The sequence below is a fragment of the Echiichthys vipera genome, assembly GCF_963691815.1.
Source record: "Echiichthys vipera genome assembly, chromosome: 10".
NCBI classification, from domain to species: Eukaryota; Metazoa; Chordata; class Actinopteri; order Perciformes; family Trachinidae; genus Echiichthys; species Echiichthys vipera.
In genome coordinates, this window is record NC_139835.1 from 12,136,704 (window position 1) to 12,160,004 (window position 23,301).

General features: G+C 39.4%; 1 protein-coding gene across 1 annotated transcript in view; it reads right to left on the reverse strand.

The window, feature by feature from the left end:
• The window catches only part of stxbp5l (syntaxin binding protein 5L), a gene marked incomplete at both ends in the record, with an annotated part of 158,317 nt that overhangs the window by 62,408 nt on the left and 72,608 nt on the right, over positions 1-23,301 (reverse strand). The window contains 3 exons of the mRNA XM_083920978.1: positions 7,712-7,846; positions 15,725-15,825; positions 22,030-22,111. Of these exons, the coding sequence (XP_083777104.1) occupies positions 7,712-7,846; positions 15,725-15,825; positions 22,030-22,111 (318 nt within the window). The remainder of the gene's footprint in view (positions 1-7,711; positions 7,847-15,724; positions 15,826-22,029; positions 22,112-23,301) is intronic.

Below are 23,301 nucleotides of genomic sequence, written 5' to 3' on the forward strand. Positions count from 1 at the left end.
CATTAGGTAGTTTATGCTGCCTGTAGGATCATGATCCCGTCATCCATCGACATGAGTCATATTCAATATGATTCCACCAGACCTTACAGTATATCTACACTGTTAAACCCAAGTCGGCACCTATGCACAGTCCCATTATGTTTTACAGAAATTTGTAATTAACTAATAAGGTAAAACATCTTTCACTTCCCTTTGTATTGTTCGCCAGGCGCGGCTTTCTCGCCCCAAAATACAGCCTAATTCAGCCATAACGTTTATAGTAGATAGATAGTATCTCCTACGTAGGAGTTAAAACAAAAATTCACCTTACATAGCATGTTGCTGGATTTTATTTTCAACAAAGAAATCAATCCAGAAGAATCATATTTTGCTGAACTCAGAGCCACATCATCTGTGAACACTGGGATAGCGACAAATTACATAGTGTATATTAATGTCATAGTTTAGTGATAAAATGTCCTCCCAATCAGAAGTCGCAGCCATAAAATGACTTGCATTGAAACCGTCCACTGCATCTCAAAGCTTATGCTACTTGGTCGCCAGAAAACTTTACGGTGGCATCCGTAAGCATGAAAAAAAACAAACAAACCTATTTAACTTTATTGTTACCATGATCTTTTCCTAAAACTAACTAAATTGACCAGTTTCACAATGTCAACCACGTGTTTAAAATTGTGACCATTTTACATGATTAAATAGAACGGTCATATATATAGTTTTGGCAGTCATTTGCAAACAACCTAGTCTGTCTAGGTATGAGGACTTCCTATTTAAGCACAGTGGCTGAAATGCGACCTGATCTGGGAAGCTGAGGTTAAGTGTGACAGACACGTTCAGATGGATTCACTCAGTTATGCCTGCTGCAGGAAGACGATAAAACATAAAAACACAGCAAATTCTCAATTCTATTGAGCAGTTAAATTAGACAAGGATTCAACAAACCAAACCATCCGCAACACCTGTGACAATCGCTGAAGTGTCACAATGGTTTAATGCCAAGACCCAATCTTGCTACACCAGCCATCCAAAACAAATAATTCACAAAAGCTGGAACACAACTTCTGATATAACATGCATATGCACTTTTGACCCCAGACCTTTTGTTGCACATTACACCCACACACACACACACATGCACACGCACACATAAGCACACACACGCACACACACGCACGCACAAATACGCACACACAGATTTGGTGACTTTGGAGAAAGTTTGGCTTTCAGCTGACAAGGTCAGTGTTTGAAATGCTCACAAAGGAAAATATTAATTAATACACGGATGAACAGCGTTTTGCGAATGCTGGGTACAGCAATATATTTTGAGATGCTGTGAGGCTACATTGCTGAAAAGAATGCTTTTTTTTCAAATCTGTCTCAGAGGCTCAACTGATTTTCAGAATGTTAACCATAGCTTTAAGTAAACAAATTACCCAATTTGATCTGACGACTGTCTCTGTCTTGGTTAGTCTCCACGTTTTTATCTAATGAATTATAACTTTAAGCAATTATGTTACCAGATAATCTCAAGGACAGTACCATAAAACACCAACTGTTAAACAACCCTGCCTGTTATGGCTCAGGGGATCTGGAAACCAGGCTAGTTTATCTGCCTTCCGATACAATGTGCGATTTGTTTACTGTGTTTTATGTGCACATAAGCGGTTATCATTTAAATGCTGGTTGTAGTCCACAACATGTTACTGTGCTGTTCTGTGCTGAGTGTAATTGTGTTCAACATAACTCCAGTTATCAAATAATCAGGCACCTGTTTTATATCATTTTGACAATATATACTCGCACATCGCCCATACCTACTCCAGCATACACTGTGGTGATTAACAGCTGTGCAAATTCTGCAAAAATGACACTATGTTTTTTAAATTACCAAGACCCTTCAACCACAGCCTTAATTATGTGAAAAAAGCTTTGAGAAAAATTAGAGAACAGTAAACATTGTGTCAGAGGAGATTATATTAAACAATATTTTCTTAGGGCTATAGGATTAAAACATGAATAGAAGTGTAGAGGCCACAGCTTTGAATTACTTCAGCACATGTGGACACAGGACATCACTAGTTTCTCACACTGCTCTGGTTTGATCTTGGTCCATCCTTCTTACAGTCTCTTCCACAGTTCAGTAACTGTAGTGGGTTTCTTAGACATTACTTTGTCACCAAAGATTTCCCTGAGATTCTCTAAGGGGTTTACATCTGGACATTGGGCTTTCATTGTTTCAATATTCTTAGTTTCAAGGTAGGGCTGAAACAACTCGAGTTACTCGATTACAAAAATTTGTTTAATTCCTATCTCGCACATTAAGCCTGTTCAGCTGTTCAGTGCAGGGATCATTGTTCCACACGTTTTTGCGGATGCACACCACTGTATTCCGGAAAAGGCAGATATTATTTCACACTTAAAAAAAAAAAGCCAAAACGGTGCAATGTGTCCACTGCAAACTAGAACTGTTATACCACAACAGCAGGACATAGATGGTTCAGCGCCGAAAGCAGCCTGTTATTAACGCCACTTCACCGAGCGCCGCTGTTCCGGTTTAAGGAGAGCGGTTGTTGTAGTGATGGAGAAACAGGAAGAGAATGCATAACGTTAGCTGTCCTCCTGAATGCCTCTAAACAGAACGTCACCTACCTGTCTCTATCAGTCTGTACAGTTTTGTTTGAGAAAATGTGTCAGTCGGGTTTTGTTCGTTGCTTGTTGTTACGGTAAACAGGAAGAGAGCAATTTGCTCTTCCTGATGCTATCTATTTTTAAATTATTTTCTAAACAAATGTATTTTTCTTTGAAACCTGTTTGAGTAAACACGTGCGTCAGGTAGAATTTTATGCACCACTTTGAATTGTTTAAATAGGAAACTTATTAATGGTAAATTGCAAGTGTATTGCCTTCAACACACACACACATCTCATCTCTCGCTCTCTCTCCCCCTCATGCAAACGTGTACACTCAAACACAAACACAAACACACTGTTAGGTTACCTCGCCAAATAGGCCTACCCCAGATACATTTTTTGTGAAATAACTAAAATTATAATACATTTTTACGTAAAATTATATACCGTAATTTCCGGACTATAAGCCGCTACTTTTTTCCCTCGTTCTGGTCCCTGCGGCTTATACAACGGTGCAGCTTTTCTACGGCTTACGGTAACCAGGGGCGCGCACTACCGAGGATGCGCGAGACCGAGGCAGACATCTGGCGCCAGGTAACGAGAGCAAAACAAAGAGTAGGAGGGCGTCAGCGACAGTTTGCGCGATTTTTTTTATCCGATCACTCGATTATTCGATGGAATAATCGGCGGAATACTTGATTACAAAAAGATATGATAGCTGTAGCCTTACTTTAAAAAACTGTTTAACCCGTTTTGTCTCTTGGGAGACATTTGCAGTGAATGTATTGCATGTTGCCGAAGGAGGCTCACATAAACATTTGCCATCACCCTGCCATGTAGCTGTAAAAGAGGCCCAACTCCTGGTGCAGAAAACATCCCCTAAACCATGACACTTCCTCCCCGAAATTTAACTGACTTCTTTACACACTTTGGGTTCAGTCTTTCACCAGTCCAACGCTGAAGATAATGTTTACCATCAGACACAAATAAATTGAAGGTCCTCTAATCGCTGAAGTCACTCTGAACCAGTTCTCCTCTGTCCACACAACATGCTCCTCAGCAAAGGCAAGTCTCGCCTTTTTATTCTTTCTGCTGATGAGAGATTTGGTCTCTGCAGAGTGGGCTTTCAGTCCAAATTGTCTTAAACGATGAGACACTGTGTGCAGAGACAGATCCTTTCCCTGCTCAGCACTGAACTGGTGAGCAACTCCGGCTGCAGTGTTGAACCGATTCCCCATTGAGAATCTTCCCATAATCCTGTCTTCTCGTCCACTTTTTTTTACGTGGACCGGCCTTTTTGAGGGACTTAAATGAATCTGTGTCCTTGTAAAGTATCAATATTGTTGAAATCACAGACTTGGAACACCCAGCCTCTCTCTGATGGCTGAGAGGGTCATCCCTTTGGCCTTCATCTGGACAACCTGCTGTCGCAGGGTTTCAGTCACCTTAGAGCCACTCGTCATCTTGTAAAGTAACCAGGATAGCTGCCAGATAAATAGTGTGTGTCCAACAATTAGGTAAATTGTCACCAGGTGCCAGATTAACACCTATAACTGGGAGGTATCTGAAAGTGTTCTCAAATTTAATTAAGGTTTTTTTTTTCACAAAATAAAGGCTTTTGTTGAAGGGCCTTGGTTAATTTTAAAAAAACATGCTTGTACAGCAGTGGTATAACCACATCGGATATTCTATTAAATTATGGACTGTAAAAAATAACAGTATTTCAGAATTAATCGTGTATTTATGAGTTGTTCTCTAATTTCAATCTCCACTGTAGATGAATGAATACTATTATTTTAATTATAGCTTTTTTGAGACAGAATAAATGAAACAGAGTTGAGAACAAATACGTAAATCAATAAATATGTTTTCAGGACCTTCCAAAGACAATAACAGGGACAGAAAAATCAGAAATGTTGAGATCACAAACTCAAATGCAAAGAACCCTTGAGTTTCAGCAGGACCAGCGGTGCCATGGCATCCCATCACCGTTAGAAAAGAGTAAATAATCAACACGACAGATGTAAAGAAGGGAGGCAGGGCAGGAAATAACCAGTCAGCCGCTGTGACATGAAGGACATGACATGTGTGAATTGTGTCCTGTATTATTACACTATGTACCCTCACAAAGAACAACATAGCATAGAATCACATGTGCAAAGGCTTTATATCAGTCTCCTACACGTCTATTATACGTCTATAAGTGTTAAGGTAAGGTAAGGTAATTTTCATCCTGTCTGACACATTGGTCAGGCACCTGGAACTTAATTGGCATAAGCTGGTAAATATGACCATGTCCCTCATGGTGGGCGCCCTTCATTGTCCACATGCATTCCACAGCTTGTTGGGTTTGTAAGATTGATCTTACGTTTTAATGGGATTTCCATGTTAAGCTGACAAAAAAAAGTAAAGCTTATGATACTTTTCAAATGTATTTGCAAACTAGTGGTCTATTTTAGGAGGCAGGATTGCTGTTGTCATGTATTTCTGTTGCCAAGTGTTTCTGGAGCACGTCCTTGCTTGATAATTCTACAGAAAAAAGCTCATTGCTTATTTTACAATCTTAATAACAGAACAGTCAAACATGCCAATGTTGATTATGGCTGACATGAAGCCAGGCGTAAACAAAATTCTGCTCATCACAGAGGTCTATGAGCTGAATCAGAGCGTGTGTATTGGGCTGCAGTGTTTTCTCACTTCTCTTTGCATCTCATTTTTATCTCATTTCTGAATACATTTCCTGAAGATGAAATTGTGCATTAAATATGTGGCAAACCCATTTGAATTTCAATGAGAGCTCAGCCCTCTTGTTTGGGCACAGTGGCCCCAGTTGAATTGTTGCTATCATAGATTATTTTTAAGAGAGCATACAATGTGTGTTAAAAAAATGCATATGTGAATGGCTTTCACACAAACACTATGAGAACATAGATGCACACACATATGTAAAACACACACCAAATACTCTGTGACTCCCACTCTGTTGTTTGTACACAGTGGAAAGAGTGGATGAGTTCTCCCTTATTCACTCAATATTCCACTGCAGGAAAAGAAGAATGTCCCTCCTCATCCTTATTCATATTTAGTAAAAAACCTCCCCAGCCAAACTATGAAACTCCCTAGTCGCTTTGTGGGTTGATGAGAGAAGGTTCATTCTCTACTAGTTCAACTTCCAATGAACTCCACTTCAGAAAGGTATAGAATGCTGATGGTAAGGATATACAGAATATATTACGGGGCATGCTGAAGTAGAACATTCTATAGTACAGAAACCTTTTGTTGAGATGGTTGTGTACCCTACCCACTTTAGTTGGATGGCACTGACATTCCCACTCTGAATTTTTACACTTAAATAGAATGGCTGAAGTTAAATATAGAGCACTATAAAGTAAACAGGAAGGGATTCAGGTCCTTAATCTGTTAATCACCAAGATAATAATGTACGAATCAAACAGATTGTTACACATCTCATCTTGTGATCAATTGAGTTACTAGATGAATGTTCAAACAGTAAGTTCATCCACTAATGTGTGGCTTTTGCTGTAAGATAAAGTGCCTTGGCTCTTTTCCAATTAAGTTTAATGTTATATTTCATAAATGCGAATAGGAAGGCCCCACTGTGGGGAACCATTTTACTCTATGAATAATGTGCAATAAAATATTATTTGGTCATCAAGTAACTACTTGAACAGGGCTAACTTATAATTACACCTGAAACTATTTTCTTTCACACTTTGACACTAAAGAAAGTTCTGATACGTGATGTGAAAAAAAGAAAGTAAAGACTCTGGGGTGAGAAATCAACAACTCAAATATCCTGTTAAAGTCCTATCCACTATCTAAGTCTCCAAGACTCTAGTCATGATTGGCAGACAGCCCTCCCACACATACAATATGTATTTGTACACATCAGTGTTATGACTGCTCACTAAGTTTGGGCTGTCACAAAGCAACGAGATGGCTTGGTAAGAGAGTGACTTGTGACTGACACAGCAGCAGGGGACTTGTCAGGGTAACACCGGAAGAACAGCATGTAGGTGGGTGAAAGTAAGAGAAACAAATGGTCATACAATGCAACTGAGCATCATTTGTGTACTTTATGACACTTGAAGTTGTCAATCTGCAGCATATGTCAGCACACATAGTCAACACTTGCAACAAACAAAAGTGCATGTCAACAAATTAATAACGGCTTCTGTTGACTGATGAGTAATATTTCACCCAAACGTGAGGCGTTATATCACATGGTGAATGCTTACTGCCAATTGGGAATAGAATAGAATAGCATATAATTTATTTGTCATGTCATTGTGAAAATTGTCTTGTTACCACAATGTAACACTAAATGCTGTTGATGTAATGGAATTTTATTTTTTATTTTTATTTAGTTTATGATGCACTGTGAAATGTATTTATTGTACCAACTCATTCAGACTTCTACCAGTTGTTCAAAATGTGTTTTCTCAAAGCTGTACTACTATACTTACTGTATACATAGTCACCCATTGTCAAAGCTACAGCTATGTCAATGCAATCAATTTGATGTTCACTTCTGTCCCTACATACACAAAAAACACATGAACACTAAAAATTCAGTTAACTTGGAAGAAATTCACCTGATGCTGAGCTTAAATGCCATCAACTACAAGCTATTCTGACAAAATAATTGACAGCCTGCCAATCAAACATCGAAGGCGACTGCAGGCTAGAGCCTCTTAGCAAACTTTCAGTGTCTGTAGCAAAATATTTCTCAGCTGTAAACATTTAAGATTTGAACCATTAAATAAGTTTGATCAGAGTACAGCCTTCAAAGACATCACTGCTATTGAGACATTTGAAAGTGCTTATAAAAGAAATGAAGTCATGTCACCCCTGTTGACAGATATATTTTAGGGAAAACGACAATGCATTAAGACCACATACAAGAGAGATAGTCAATTTCCACTTGATACCTAGCTACTAACTGCCTGCCTGCCATCAGAAATGTCATGATCACATTAAAAGTCATCACTGTCATCAGTAACTGTTTGCATTGTTTCTGTCCACTCTTCTGTATTTTTTTTGGAGCATGGACAACTTACAGTTCTATGGCCTTGTTCCACATGATGACGTATCCAGACAAAACGAAGGACTCGATGTTGACGATGTGTGTGTTTCCACGCTCTGTCCCTACGTACAGCCATTTACTCTGAAAGGGAAGGTGGCAAAATGTGATCCTGAAAAACAAGAAACAAATAAAGGAGAGAGAATGAATGTTAGAATATGAACAGTCACAAAGAGGACTATGCTTCAGTTTGCTTCAATGAATGATGAAATGCCATACTCAGTCGTAGCTTGATAATGTTAATCAAAGTTTAACACTGGGCAAAAAATGGCATCTATTTCCTCCACAAAGCAGTTCCATATCTCGCCTACATCTGCTCTTCCTGTCCTTTATGATTCCACTTCTGCTTCGCTCTTGTCAGAGCACTTTTGCACTTTTAAGGTAGCTCTAAACCGTTATAAATAGTTGTTTTAAGAGCCCTTCAGAAGAACTGGCAGAAGTTCTCTCTGTTTTGTTGAAGTACTCAGTAGCTTGTAGCCATATGTACTTCAGGCTAAACGGGTCCACCACCTCAAACACACTTTCAATAGCTTGTAATAGTATGAAATCTTCATTATTAGTTCATACGTATTTTGTCCAACAGATTGTAATGAATTTTCATTAACTTCAAACCAATTTTCATGACTGAACATTATGTGATTTTGCATGCAAATTATGTGCAATAAACCACCACAAATGAATGCTGTCCTGACTTTGGCTCAGTCCAGCTCTGTGGAGCCAGTACAGAGAGGAGCCTTGATCAAGATGAGCCACCACAGGGTCCTCTGGCTATGTCCAGAGGTAGATGAAAGCAATGGTTGGGCCAGGGAGTAGGGTTTCATCACGGTTTAAAGGTAGAAAGGAGCAGTTCCCTTCATAGTAGGTCAGTACCAGAGAGTTAAACTGGATGCTGAACAGTGAGCCAAGGAGTGCTGTAGTAAAATGTGAGAAAGTTGAATTCCAGGCAGGCATCAGCATTCTGGATTTGCTGCATTAGCTCCAGCATGTCAACATGATGACCCAAGATTTTTACGGTTCAAGTCTTCTCAAATTCTTTTACTTCACATAATTGTATTAATGATAAATCCTCCTACCTCTTACCTTTTCCAAAATCTTTTGGGATTTCACATTTTTCTGGATCTTTTCCAGGTTTTTCATGAATGCACAACCCAGTTTCAATAATTAACCATAAAGCCCTGTGAGGTTATAATCATGATGTAATGCAAGGTTGCTTAAACCATTATTGGTCTGGAATTAGTGAGTTTCATCCTTATAATCACCTCAACCAAGGTAGAAAGAACAACACACACTTAGTCACTCCTGTCCATGATGATATCCTTGTAGAGATGAGGGGATCGTTGCACTCTAGCCCTACAGTCATCCACCCAGCAAGTGGCAGAAATATTAGATAGAAGACAAATGAGATGGCAGACAATTCAATAAGGATTTTAGGGGCTTGGGGGGATGACAATATTCAAACTGGCAGGGGAGGTTCTATGTGAGGAATAGAGGATTATACAGTCTTCGGACTTTACAACATGCATTTAGCCTTAGCACACCAAATGGATATTGTTTTCCTTGTGTATTATTACGTCTAAAGATTTAACTTATATAGCAACAGCTGAGATTTAAACCTCTTCCTGATATCCAATAGTGGAAATTATGAATCATTGTGTAAAAAATATGCAGTAACCAAGTGAATGCTTACATTTTCCTGTGAAAATAAGTTTTTTAAATGGAACCTCTTTAGAAAAGCATCTTAGCACTGATTACCTCTATTATGAGCTGACCATTTACATAAAATGTCACGAGAAGCCCTGTCAAATAAAAGACATAGATTTAATGGGGGGAAAACCAATGGAGGAAAGCTTTAAAAGATGACAAGAAGGGGAAGAAGATAAGTAGGTTATGAATACAGATCCAGGGGGATATTTGGAAACAGTCTAATGCATGGTTTTGACTCCATACAGTTGGACCAGGTACCATCAACAAGCCTTATGATTATTATTCAAAGAGGAAAGGAGAAGACATGAGTTTAGCTATCAGCTGACTAAGCAAATAACCTTCATGAAGTAAAAATACAGAGATATTCATTGAATTGGTGACATTATCAATGGAACTGGTCATGCCATCTGCTCTGCAGGAGAAGTGGCACAACTGCTTATAGAATTCTACATGTCATGTTGGATAACTCAAAATCACAGATGATTACATTAGCTACAGGCCTCTTTGTACTGTACAAAAAACTACAGTAAATTTCCAATGTTTTTTATTCATGGGCAATATACAGAAAACAAAAAAATATCATACCGCCCTGAGCCACAAGGTAGTAAAGATTGTATATATACACTGTACATATATATATATATATATATATATATATTAGGGATGAGGGAGTACATCATCATCTGTATCTGTTTACCATATGAATTATACGTATCCGTACTCAGAGGGGGCAGGGCCTAATCCAGAAGTTGGTGGTATTTAACCCGGAAGTGGGTTGAGTTGTCTTGAAATGGCCAGGGCTTTAACCAGTATGTTATCTTAAGCATGCAATTGATGTGAGTTGATCAGAAATAGTTATATTTATCACTGATTATAAAACTATTTACAGGACAGCATCAGCATATATATATATATATATATATATATATATATATATATATATATATATATAACTAGCATCAACTTAAATATTATCCTCAACAGCTAGTCCAATATTGCCAGATTTTATTTTGGGCTTTTCTGTGAAGCCCATGTCGTGATGTACTTAATCACTGACAGTTATCACAAAACAATTCACTACACCAATTCCAGTGATTCATACGTTATTCTTGGTGTTCTGGGTGGCAGGGTGCTAATTGTCAGATGTTCAGTCTAGAGACATGGAGCTAAATGGCAAGTCACTGCCCGGCCTATGACGGATGACTCATGATGGCCCTTTTCTATTTCATCTTAATGCATGATTCACTGCAGTGTCACAGAGAGCGAGAGGTTCTGCTTTACATTTCATGTTACCACAAGACAGGTAGAAAGCTACTTAAACAGGTTTTCAACACTTTTTGCTGAAAACCTCATCAGCCTCCCATTCAGTCGCCCATTCAAATACAACTCATTCACCCTTTGTCAGATCGTCATGCCACATGCCCTGCTCTCGTCCTGCTTTTGCTGATTTTGCTCTGCCTGAGACTTTGCCTGTTACTTCTGCCAGGGTTTTTTTGGCCTTTCTGAGCTGTTATAATTGTATCTGACCAGAGAATAGACTCAGCTGATTCAGACCCAGTGCAGCAAGACCTGTCTGCTCAAGCCGCTGCTATCAAGCGTCAAGAGACTCAACTCAACTTGGTTGGTTGGGGTCTTTCAGGAGTTTGCCACTCATCAGGACCGGGTTTTGGACTCAGCAGGTGCAGCAGCAGAGGCTCGGCTCCTTCCTCCAGAACGGTACTACGTGAGTCAGGAACTTGCAAGCCTTTCTTCATTCGGTGTTTCCTCCTCTTCCAGCTCACGGGTCATGACAGAACACTGCAGTGGAAGAGGCAGTCAGCTGTCTGATCCTCAGTTAAGTTTTCTCTGCTGAACTAAAAAATGTCTTGCCTTTTGGACTCACTAATGCCCCTGCAGTTTTCCAGGCCCTAGTTAATGATGTGCTCAGGGAATTGCTAAATACCTGTGTCTTTGTTCTTTGTTGACAGACCCTAGCAAAGTCAGCACTATCCTGGATTAGCCTCCTCCCTCCTCCTGCAAGGAGCTGCAATGCCTCTTGGTCTTCGTCAATTTCTATAGGTGGTTCATTAGGAACTACAATGCTGTGGCCCCTCGCGGTTCTCACATCATTCAACTCCGCCTTTGTTTTGTCCCCCCAAGACGGAGAGGTAATTTGGTGAGCTAGAACATTTGTTCCCATCTGCTCTTTTACTCACCTTCCCTCACCCTTCACTTCAATTCGCTGGGAAGTGGATGCTTCTGATTATGGAGCAGGGGCTGTCCTTTCTCAGCGGTCAGCCAAGGATCAGAAACTTCACCCTTGTGCTTTTTCCCCCCACAAGTTATCCACTACTGAGAGGAACTACGACATAGGCAATCGTGAACGGCTGGCCTTTACGCTGGCTTTGGAGGAGTGGAGGCACTGGCTGTAAGGGGCGGAGCTGCCATTTGAGGTATGGACCGACCACAAGAATTTGGAGTACCGTTCTACCAGACGACTGAACTTTCGTCAGGCCAGGTGGGCCTTATTCTTCAACCAGTTCAACTTCATCCAGCCGGTCTGGTTCACCCTCTGCCAGTTCATAAGTGACCTTGGTCCCACATCTCCCTGGACTTCATCACTGGACTTCCTCCCTCAGATGGTAACACTGTAGTACTCACTGTGATTGACCGCTTCTCCAAAGTTGCTCACTTCATTCCATTACCCAAGTTAACCTCTGCAAACCAAACTGCTGAACTCATGTTAGAACATGTATTTCGAGACGTTGTCTCTGACCGGGGGCTCCAATTCACTTTTTGGTGTGAGATTTACATTCTCCTTGGGTCTTCTGTCAGCGTATCTTCCGGCTTGGACCAGAAATTGTAAGACAATTAAGTGACAATTTCAATGCACACTGTAAGGATGACTGTAACAGAATGTATTAATCATATGTTCATATTTCCTCTTCCAAGGTCTTTGTAGGGAGCTGACTAGGTAAATTATAGATTTCAGGTTTGAAGTGCATGTGTGAAAGGGGCTCTACTGGAAGGGTATAGCAAGAAGAACCCATTACATTTTGGGGGAGATCGGAATAACATTGTGAGATAGAGCATGTAGGTCTGTGCTCTCCGAGTGCACTTCTAATCCTAATTGTCATTATTATAAAAAGGGAACAATACAGGCAACAGCTTTAAGGTTTTAAACTACACATTTCCTCAGTTGAACAGTCAGTAACATTTGAACAAAGTTTGAAAAAATGTCTATAGTTCTCACACTCACTCCTAATGATTTGAGCCCTGAGACACAGACATTTTTCCCCACAACTTGCAGATAGTACATGGATTTAACAAACTCCTACAGCCCACTATCCTTTAAGATGAAAGTGCCCATGTACAAGGTTTATGTTTAATGTACTTTTTTATAGCAGGATGGAGATTAGTCTGTGTTGGGGAGAAAGCCTTTTGATCTCTTATGGTGAAACGTTTCATAAGAGAGCAATTATCTGCTGTGACTCAACCAAAAGTCCTTGACTTGTAATAGCAATCAGGGAGAGATTCCTTTTACATTTGCTAATCAAAAGTAACACTTGAATTAACACTGACAATGACCCTACTTTTTTATACCTTACTTTTATATAACAGGAAAAAGAAAGAAAACTGTGTGGGAAAAATAAAATACTGTGCCTTTTGAATGCATATAATATTCCATCCCATTCAGGGCAATGCAAATCATATTCATTGAACTTCCTTGCCCATGACACAAGCATTACAAGGTGGTTCATATTAAATATCAAGCACTATTTGTATCTTCCTGTCTTTTGTGTGTTGCTGTTAATACATCTATTCAAAATTACTTCCAGTGTGTACGAAGGTTTCTTCATTCAATTTCTTCCAGCACTTTTGCGCTTTCTTCAACAGTGTGTAAGAACAGCTTTTGTTAAAAAAAACAAGCTGGACATAACTCTAAATCAAACGAATCTTCCTTTGTTTCGTATATCACTCATCAAATATTAAATTTCCAGTCTTTTTTGCTTTATGCGTAATGGCTACTTAACACCAATAAAATTGTCTTTCTTCTACTGTTGTGAAATGTTTAATGACCAAAATATCAAACAGATAATCATATACAATCATATTGATCATTATCTCTCAGATTTTGAAACATTTTTCACAAACAAAGGTCAAGTATTTTAAGCCTCTTTTCTTGCAAGTAAACAAAGCCTTGTAATAAAGCTATATCTGCTTGACACAATTGTACTATTGTGCAGTGAATCATACAAATTTATAAACCCCCCCTTAAAGGAATCTCATGTATATCAATTACCAAGTGTTGCCTTAAATGCATGGAGAAAGTTTTCCGTTGCATTCCTCCACGGTGAACATAAAATAAATAAATTGAGAAAAGTCTTGATAGGGTTCCACATTTAACAACAGCAAAACTATGTCAAAACATCTGTTTATAAACTCTCACACAACTTGCATTCCTTTCATTTATCCAGTTGTATGTTCAGTACTCCCTAAACAAATGCATTTAGGCAAAAACTTTCCTTAAAACACTTCTGCTACTAGTCTGCAACATAAAACCAGCTGTTCTTGGTAATATAAAGGCAGTTATTAACAATGAAGTTTAAGGTAGAAAAGGAAAACATACATAACTACAACAGAAGGAGAGGACCTACGGGTGCTGCTAAAGGAATAAACAAATATAACTGATACAAGGACTCTGTAAAACTTGAGCTGAAACAAAAGGAAAACAAAAGATCATCCACTTAACTATTCCTTTAAAACCAAACACAATGTGAGCAGCACCCCTATCCCTAGCGTTACCAAACATAAGACCGCTATGGTCGAAGCGAGATGCACTTGAGTTAAACTACCCTGGCCCAATTTCTGGAGCAGTAACTCACAACGAACAATACCACAAAGAATGAATAGTGAAGCACACAACAAGGCACGAGGCGTCTGAGTCACAGAAACGGTGCCGCAATCGTAACTCTGGAAAGCCATTTATGGGTGAACCAGTGACGCTGAAGTGGCTGGAGCCGCTGCTTGATTGGTGGGGGAATACTGCAGGCCGCCACCCCAATCGGGATCCGCAGGAACCAGGAAGTGGGTTGGGCCAGACCGAACCAATCCTCGACAGGAGGCCACACATCCTACTTTGCATATGCACAAACACTTAACGACAGCCGTAACAATTACTTTGTATAACGCTCAAGTTGTGTCAGAGTTTGTAAAGGGACATATATGATATAGTTTTGTCGTGGACCTCTTTTACTTCAATGCATGAAGACTTCTTCTTCTTTTCCATTTTTGGATTTCCCTTTCACCTTGGAGGCATGCGACAAAAACATGGCAAAGAAGCAAGTTAAAAAGTTCAACCTAGAACTAGAGCAGGTAACATGCAAAACATTGCTTCCCACAATGTCCCACAGGCTGCTATTCTACAGAAGAGGATATAGACTCATACAAAGCAGGGAGTGATACATCTAATTGACTTAAAAGAAGCAGCTGGCTGAGGGTTTGGTACTGCCTCTTCATCCAGAGGATGACATTGAACCATTACATGGATCCTGCATTACAAACACCTTTGCAGATGTTGTTCGTTTGACCTATAATGATACAATATACTGCAGATGGAACTAATTTGCCTGCATGCCCAGACCGACTGGGCCACTCTTACAATACCTTGTTAAAATATTTCACCAGCTCTCTCTACTGATGCCAGTTTGTAGCAACCATGTGAAAACTAGATTATGTGTCTCAACGATTTAGGTGGAAACATGTCAAAGGAATTGGATTTAGCTGTAACCACTAATAACTGCTGGAAAGTCACAGCTCTCAGGCTGTGGTGGTAGCTCACAAGGCAGAAGGGGTTACCAGCTGAGACAGAAAAGAAAAAGCTTCAAGCCAGCGGATCCTCCTTTTCAGGTTTGTCAGACAAGGTGAAAAAGGATCAGAGGCAGAGGAAGGACAGAGGAGCTGGCCTTGTCCTGTCAACACTCTGCTTCACATGTCTTCCAGATTGAACTGATTAAATGTGCCTTCCTGTTGGAAGAGCTCTGACAGCTGCCGATGCTGTATCTCAACAGTGTGTATCTGGTTGTGAGCATAAATGCTACAACGGTATGTCAAGTGTGTCTTGTTTAATTGGTGGGTTGAAAAAGCCTATGTGTTAGACTGACTCAATATGTAAGTGCTGTAGGGCTAAACAATTAATTGAATATCAGTCAGTGTATGTGTGTGTGTGTGTGTGTGTGTGTGTGTGTGTGTGTGTGTGTGTGTGTGTGTGTGTGTGTGTGTTTTATCAAATTAATTTAATGCTTACCTCTCTCTGTTGAATTTGAGTGAATGGAGGACAGCCGGTCGCCTCTGACGAAGATTCCACAAGTGAAGCGTGTCATCTGCACAGGCAGTGACCAGCGCCCCCTAAAGGTAAAAAAAATAATTATCAGTGCTGCATCATTATAGTAACAGAGGACAGATGTCTTTTTGAAATAAACCAAACTGTATCTATTCAGTGGTGGCTGCTGGTCTTTCAAGGAGGAGAAGCTCATTTCATAAATGCGTTCGTTTATTTATATGTAAATTCTACCCTTCGTTCCTTATCAAGAAAATGATCTGTGACCTTGTCGTACCAACTAGGCGTCTTTTCCAGGGACTTGACCAGTGTCCTCTCAATGGCCAGCAGAGCTAGGCTGCTTAAACGGCCTTGGCCCAGCTGGAGCTGCTGCGCCAGGCTGCTGTGAAGTGTGAATGCCTGTGAGTGATGGTGACGGGAAAAGAAGCTCGCAGCTGCCGCTGCTCGTTGGGGAAAAAAAACGCAGAGTGACAGAACAGAGTCGCCAAACACAACGCTAGTCGTTTTTAATAAAGAAAAGTTACTGGGGATCGGTAAAGTCTCTGGATTAGGTGAGAACAACGGAATGAAACACTTGGAAAATGCTCCGGTGGATGTTTATTCTTCAAGATCGCTGATTCGCTCATTTAGCTGTCAATCAAAAAAGGATTCCGCCTCAGACAGCTCATCCAATCATCATGCAGAAGCCGAGCGTCCGGGCCAGCCCACTGCCCCATAGACCCCCAGAGACGCTGAGAGTCCGATGGGCGGGACAAAGCCAAGCATTTATCCAATGAGCGTCTAGTTTGGCTGCAGTGGAACAACCTGCTCTACGCTTCCTCATTGAAGTCAGTAGAAGCTGAGCGTCCGACTGTGTAAAGCGCTGTGGTGCTGTGGGGATGAATGAGGAAGGAAGTTGCACCGGTTACCTGTGATAAGTAGCTGATTCTGAACAAAAGATGAAGGCTTTCTAGTGCATATTTAGTCAATGAAATGCACACACAGCAGTACATATATCAGCACTTTTTTTTTTTTGTTGACATTTTAGGGGAAGCTGAGCTGAGCTGAGTGCAAGACCCCAAAACATCTAAGGAGAAGAAGAATTGATCATGTGTAAAATATGTGTATGTAGTCATTGCAGTTTTATATAACTTTGTCAAGCCAGCCATGCAATTATGAAAAAAACAAACTCAAGAAAATGTTCAACAAATTACATTATTTTAGGCCTTCAAATGAACATTATTAATGTCTCTGTCTCATGAGAAACTGTCTCATAAAAGTATGATTTTGTTTTAAACTACTATTGAATGCCAGACATTATTACATAGACTTTATAATTGATTCTAATCATGTACAATTTTAGACAACCATTTCTCTTGTAGATATATTGAAATTAACCATTGTGTGTTGGTGCAAAATCACATAGACATCATATAAAATTGGATTAAACTGTGAGAGGAAAATTCTATTCAAATGATGTCAGCTGGTTTCCTAGTTCTGGGGATTGTAATTGCAGTGAAATTGCCAGTGCAGCTTTGCTACCAGGGCGTCACTTTAAAGACTGGAGTCCAGGGAGAATTAGCTTTAGATTACAAACTTAATCGTGGGATTAAAGTATGTACAGTGCAGGGGAGGATGAAAACATCTTCTCGAAAAAATAAGAGTAAAAACAAGAGTGGATGAGAAGTGAGCAATGGAGCCTTGTTTATTTATATGACAAATATCATTGATGTTTATTTTTTTATGAACATAAATATTTGAGCATTTTCCACTTACTGCCTCCTGTTGTGTTTGACTCCTGTCTTCTTACGTAAAAAAAGTATGCTTCTCTTTAGGCATGTTTAATATGACTGATGGGGATGTGCTGATAATTATCTGGCACTTAGAAAGGAAATTAGAATATCTAGCCTAATACAAGCTTTGATTGATTTTCTTCTTTTTTCACCTTTTTCCCTTACCAAGATTTTAATAAATCTCTTTTAATTTGACTCGTGTTGCCATGTAATATAATTGCACCCTGATTAGTTTAAAAGAGTTTTATTTTGGTGGAGCTTGTATGTTCTCATTAATTTCTTGAATTTCTGCTGCAGTTTTTCCCGGACCCTAAAACCGTATCCTCCGATAATTAGAACAACCAATATTTCATTTGATTCCACAGTTATCAAAGGATCATTTTAAAGATGTGTTTCTATTCTAATGGAATTTGTTTCTTTCACCTGGGGTCCGTTTCACAAAGCAGGTTCAAAAAACTCTGAGTCTAACCCTGAACTCTGAGTTGATCTACTCTGAGATAGGAAACCCTGAGTTTTCGGTTCCAGAACAGCAGATTTGCGTTAGGTTGATCAACTCAGAGTAGTTTGGCCTGGAGTTAAGCGCGTGCACCACAAGTATAAAAAGACAGCATCAATGGAGCCCTGATTTGACGAGTCACCATGGCAATGGGGAAGCGAAGGGCTACGCTACAACTGCAACTGTAAATATTAATGCGCTCATACGGTGAGTTTGAGCAGGTTTACACCGCTGCAGCAGCAAAAGAGAGGGAGACGGTGCGGGAGAACATTGCTGCTCGGGTCAGTGCGCAAGTTTAAATGTAGTCCTGTTGCAATCACAGTAATATCACAGGGGGAACTGCTTGAGGGGGAGCATATTAGTTTATTTAATTTAGGTGCATTCCCGCGGGAGAGAAGCGCACTTGGCAGCAGCTTAAGATGAAACATAAAAACATTGCTCAAACAGGTAAAACATCGGCACAATCTCATGGTGACGCCTCATTTTGAGCATGTTTTACATGGTAAAGTAAATATACCGTAAGTGGCTGTTTTATATGTTCTATAAAAAACTCGCATTTGCAAAAAAACGCAACACACAATATCTGCTGGGATATAAGAGCATGATTGGTTGTTAATGTTGGAAATGTAAGGACGGATGAGATGGACTGTGACATGAAACAGTGTTGTGCGTATTCAGGTGATACTCTGGATCAGAAGGCTGTTGTTTCCACCTATAGGAGTAGTTTATATATCGGTAACCAAACTAAAAGCACATACTTTTGAACCTATGAATTGCAAGAAAAGCTGGGATTATATTTAGGATACGCTAAGTCAAATACATTCAACTTGCTCAAAAGATCAATTTCATTCATTTAAGATTTATTCAATTATGGCTGCAGTATATTAAGGACATCTATGCGCGGTCTGATAATCATCTCCCGACGAATATTTAATTCTCTTTGCGGTAATGTGTCATCTTCATCCACGGGATCGTTGTCAAAAGGACATGCCATGGTAGTGGAAATATTCACCACCTAATATAACTTTTAATGTAGGCCTACTGAATGATTTTTATACGTTGTACTAAAAATCTCCCTTTTGCAAAAATATCTGCTGGGATATGAAACGGTACCGCTCAAAAAGAGAATTGCCTGGAAATGCAAGAACATCTATAATCAATAGTTTGATAATCATCTCCCGACGAATATTTAATTCTCTGTGCAGTAATTCTGCACCTTCATCCACGGGATCATTATCAAAAGGACATGCCATGGTAGTGAAATAGTCACCACCTAATATAACTTCTACCGTCTCTCTTTGTGAAACAGGCTAGAGTTACCCCTCTGTCTCTGGTTTGAGTTACCTCCCTCTGTGAAACGGAAAACTCAGAGTTTCCCTCATTTCAGGATTAACAGACTCAGAGTTTTCACTAAACCTGCTTTGTGAAACGGGCCCCTGGACTGAGAGGAGGTGGAGCAGCAGCTATTAAGGAACTTATTCTAGACGAGGAGAAAAGAAAACGGGACAGGCAGAAAGAATGAGAGCTGGGTCAACAACTACATTATGGTATAACTATCTTGATATCTGCATGGCAACACAGGCGAGGCAACCAGGAGAATGATAATTGCATACCAAAAACATCTAGAATATGGCTCTATGTGCATTTATGTATTTATGTTCAAATACCTAAGAATTAGTAGTTAAGTAAACTGAAAGTTAATCTTATATTTCTGTGGTGTTACAGTGAACAATTTCATATATGTGTACTTCTGTATGGGTTTGGTCAAAGGGAATCACTGTCTATAGTACTCTTTTAGGCATGGTACATAATCTCCGTGACAGGTTTCAATACATCCCTTTTGTTGTAGATAACATAAAAGAGCAGCAGTTAAAATAACTTCGTTAAGTGCTGATTTATCCGCTGCAGTGAGCTAATTTTGTTCTCCAATCTCAAGTCATTTTGGTCATGTCAAAGGTTAATGAGGTGTCTGTCTGGCTGCCTGGATGTGTTAACATCTGTTCTGTCTATCTTTCTCCTGCTACTCCTCTTAGTCCTCTCTACTTCTTTGGCTCTTAAAACATTTTTCATCTCAAAACAAATTAATCAATCTGCTACAGAGGTGAGAACGTATGCATAGTCTCGGTTTCAGGAATTGTAGAGGAAAAGGGGCATTATTTTTATATACAATATTTGATAACAAAGTTTCCCCCGTTTCTCATATTTTTGAATGAACTTTAAATAATTGCCCAATAGCGGTCTCTGTTTCTGTGTCCCCTTCATCAATTTTAAAAGGAGCAGTACTCAACATTTAGAGCATTAATCTTAAAAAAAAAGAATAAAAAAGAAAAAGAATTGGAAAATATTTCACATCAGCTGCTGCCATCTGGGTTATTTTCCAAAATGCCACAATGGCACTCCTTTACTAAGCTAAAAACATGATGGCAACAGCCAAAAATGCCAAACTTGAGGCCTCAAAACAGTAGTACACAAACCAGTAGGTGGCGTCACAGTAGCTGCAGTTAATTCAGTCTGTGACTATACAGTCAATGTGTCAGTCTAATACATGCTTTACATAATCATCAATTAAACAAGACAAACCTGAACCCACATTACCCACCCATTGTTGTAGCATGCATTCACACAATGCTAAGATACTCTTAAGCAAGAATTTGAGTGCTTACAGTAATATTAGACCCACACACATACTCATGCACACATACAAAGGCAATACCTCACACAAGCACACCCCTCTTCATGCCCAACCACCTCCATTTGCCTCAGAAACATCACAAGTAGGCCAATGTGAGATGGAGAAGTGGGCTGAAAGAGCCAGTGGGCTTGAGAAGAAATATAGTGGGCAAAGGAAAAAGAGCTGAGAGGCAAGTAAGAATATAGAGTACGGAAAAATAAAGAAAAAACAAGAAAGAGAAACACAAAGAGACAGACAGCATTGTCTTCCAGACCAGTTTGACTTGGCTTCTGCTCTTTAACTTAAAAGGGGGCCCACTTTTTGTCTAATACTAATACCAGTACAGTATTTTGTCAACAAAATATGGCATAAAAACACAGCACACTATAAGCTGATGTTTAAGTCTGAAAGTCAACTAGCTGACACAGAGCACTTGTCAACTCACACACAGTAGTACTGGTCTGTCAGTAGAAAAACTAGCAGTGAGGGAAAATGGTTTTAAAGGCAGAGAGGAAAACATCCAATGCCATTGAGTAAGTCATGATCCCTTACTCTTGACAGGTCATTATATAGTATTTTGGCTACATTTAAATTTTTCAAACTATTATGTTTGACTCCATAGGCAATCTTGTCATCACCAGAAAGAAATATGTCTGAGTCAATCCACTGAATTTAAAAACAAACGATAACAAACCATAATATTAAAAATACATATAATTTATCATTTATGGGATTACAATATGAGCCAAGGTGCTCCAACAAGCTCCTGTTTGCTGATCTTCATCTCTCCGACAGTTTCTTTTCCAAAAGGTTAACTGAGATTCTTTCGACTGATATAACTGTAGTGGATAAACAATCTTGTTTTCAGTGATCTTGATTTCTGGCCAGTGTGTCTCACTGAATATCAAACATCACTTGGATTTACTGGTGACATAGGTATCCATTTTCTTTCAATAATTAACTAATTTATACTGCTTAAAGTTGTACTCCATCAAATTTGACATACCTTGTTTCTAGCTGCCTCTTTGGCAGTAAGATGTAATTGCAGCCGAGCCTGGTCTTTGAGAGCCCTCCATCTGGTCACGTTCATGGTCATTATGTGTGTTGACAATTATTTATTTTAATTATATTTTGCTCATTTTAAAATTTTATTGAAACACATTCACCTCTCTACCACTCCGTCCCCTATATGTGCGTCCCCCGATTTCCGATTACAAGTGAACGCGGCATAACCGCTCGATCTGGGCCGACAATTAAAAGGGAAAGTTCCATCTGCCTTTTAAGAGATGCCATATATATTTTTACATATTTTTTGTAATAAAGACTGGCTTACCTCATTGATGAGGAACTGCAGTTGAAGAACAGCTGCTCCGCTCTCATGTTGACAGTAGCAGTCCACCCCAGGTCGTCCCAGTCTGATGACATCACTAAGTCAAGGAAATGTACAGAAGTGCACAACAAAAAGAGTGGAAGGCAAAAGCAGTACATACATGTATTATGTGTTAGTGATTTGGATGGATACACATGCATTAAACTGTTCCTACCGCATGATCAGGCAAAAGATGAAAGGCATATTATTATTTTTTCCCTTACTATAGTTCCTGCATTTAAATCTTTGCTCTGGTCATTTCTGTGTTATCAATTTATCAACTTATTAGAAAAAGATTATATTATTTTGTAGGTTCCATGAGGATGTACCAGCTTGTCCCACCAGCTTGATATATGCAGGTAGGTGTTGCAATGTTAAATCCAGCTATATAGGCTGGCTGGATTTGAAAAAAGTGCATTGTGAAGATTGATGATTGCTGACACCCCACTGCTTTGCCTCTCTTCCCAACTCAGTGGAAGTCAAGTTCATTGTGAAACATTTGTGCAAGCACAGGTGAGGAGCAAAACCTGTCTGCACCTGGCTTTGTTCACAGTTGTGCTGTTCAACAAGAACACCCCAAGGCTACTTTGTACAAAAAGGGAGGCGCTGACACAACTATTTAATGTCATCCAATCGACAGAAATGGTTGTCTTTCAAACTGCCACTTAAAGTATTTTAATTTAATTCAATTTATAATGCACTGATTGTAGAGATGTTCCTATATTGTCCAACTTATTTATAGAAGTAACTGAATAATAGTTAGATTAATAAAAGTAATAGTTACAGTAGAAACACCTCTACCTGTGATACAAATGCTATTTAAAATAATCAACAGCACTACAAACTACAGCCTACACAGTGATCATTGGTTGAGTTAAAACTACCCTTAAACAGGTTCAACAAAAACTGAATGTTCAGATAGATAGGATTTATTGCTGTACTGTTGTATTACTGCAATAGTTCAAGTCTGGCAGATAAGTGTATGAACAAGCCGAATAATGTTATCACCCATACAAATCCTGTAGTAAAGGTAATATTCTAATTCTGGGTAATAATGACAATCTAACCAAAATAATGAAGATGCTAATTTTATCAGGTGAAAAAATGATAACCGGCTCATTAAAATGAGCAAAAAAATAAATCTACAGATTTATGAATCTGTGAATGCAGGCTGGTCTCTTGCCGAGATCAGGGTGGCTGCAACAGGTTTGCCAGAGGGAAAGTACTGTGAGCAAA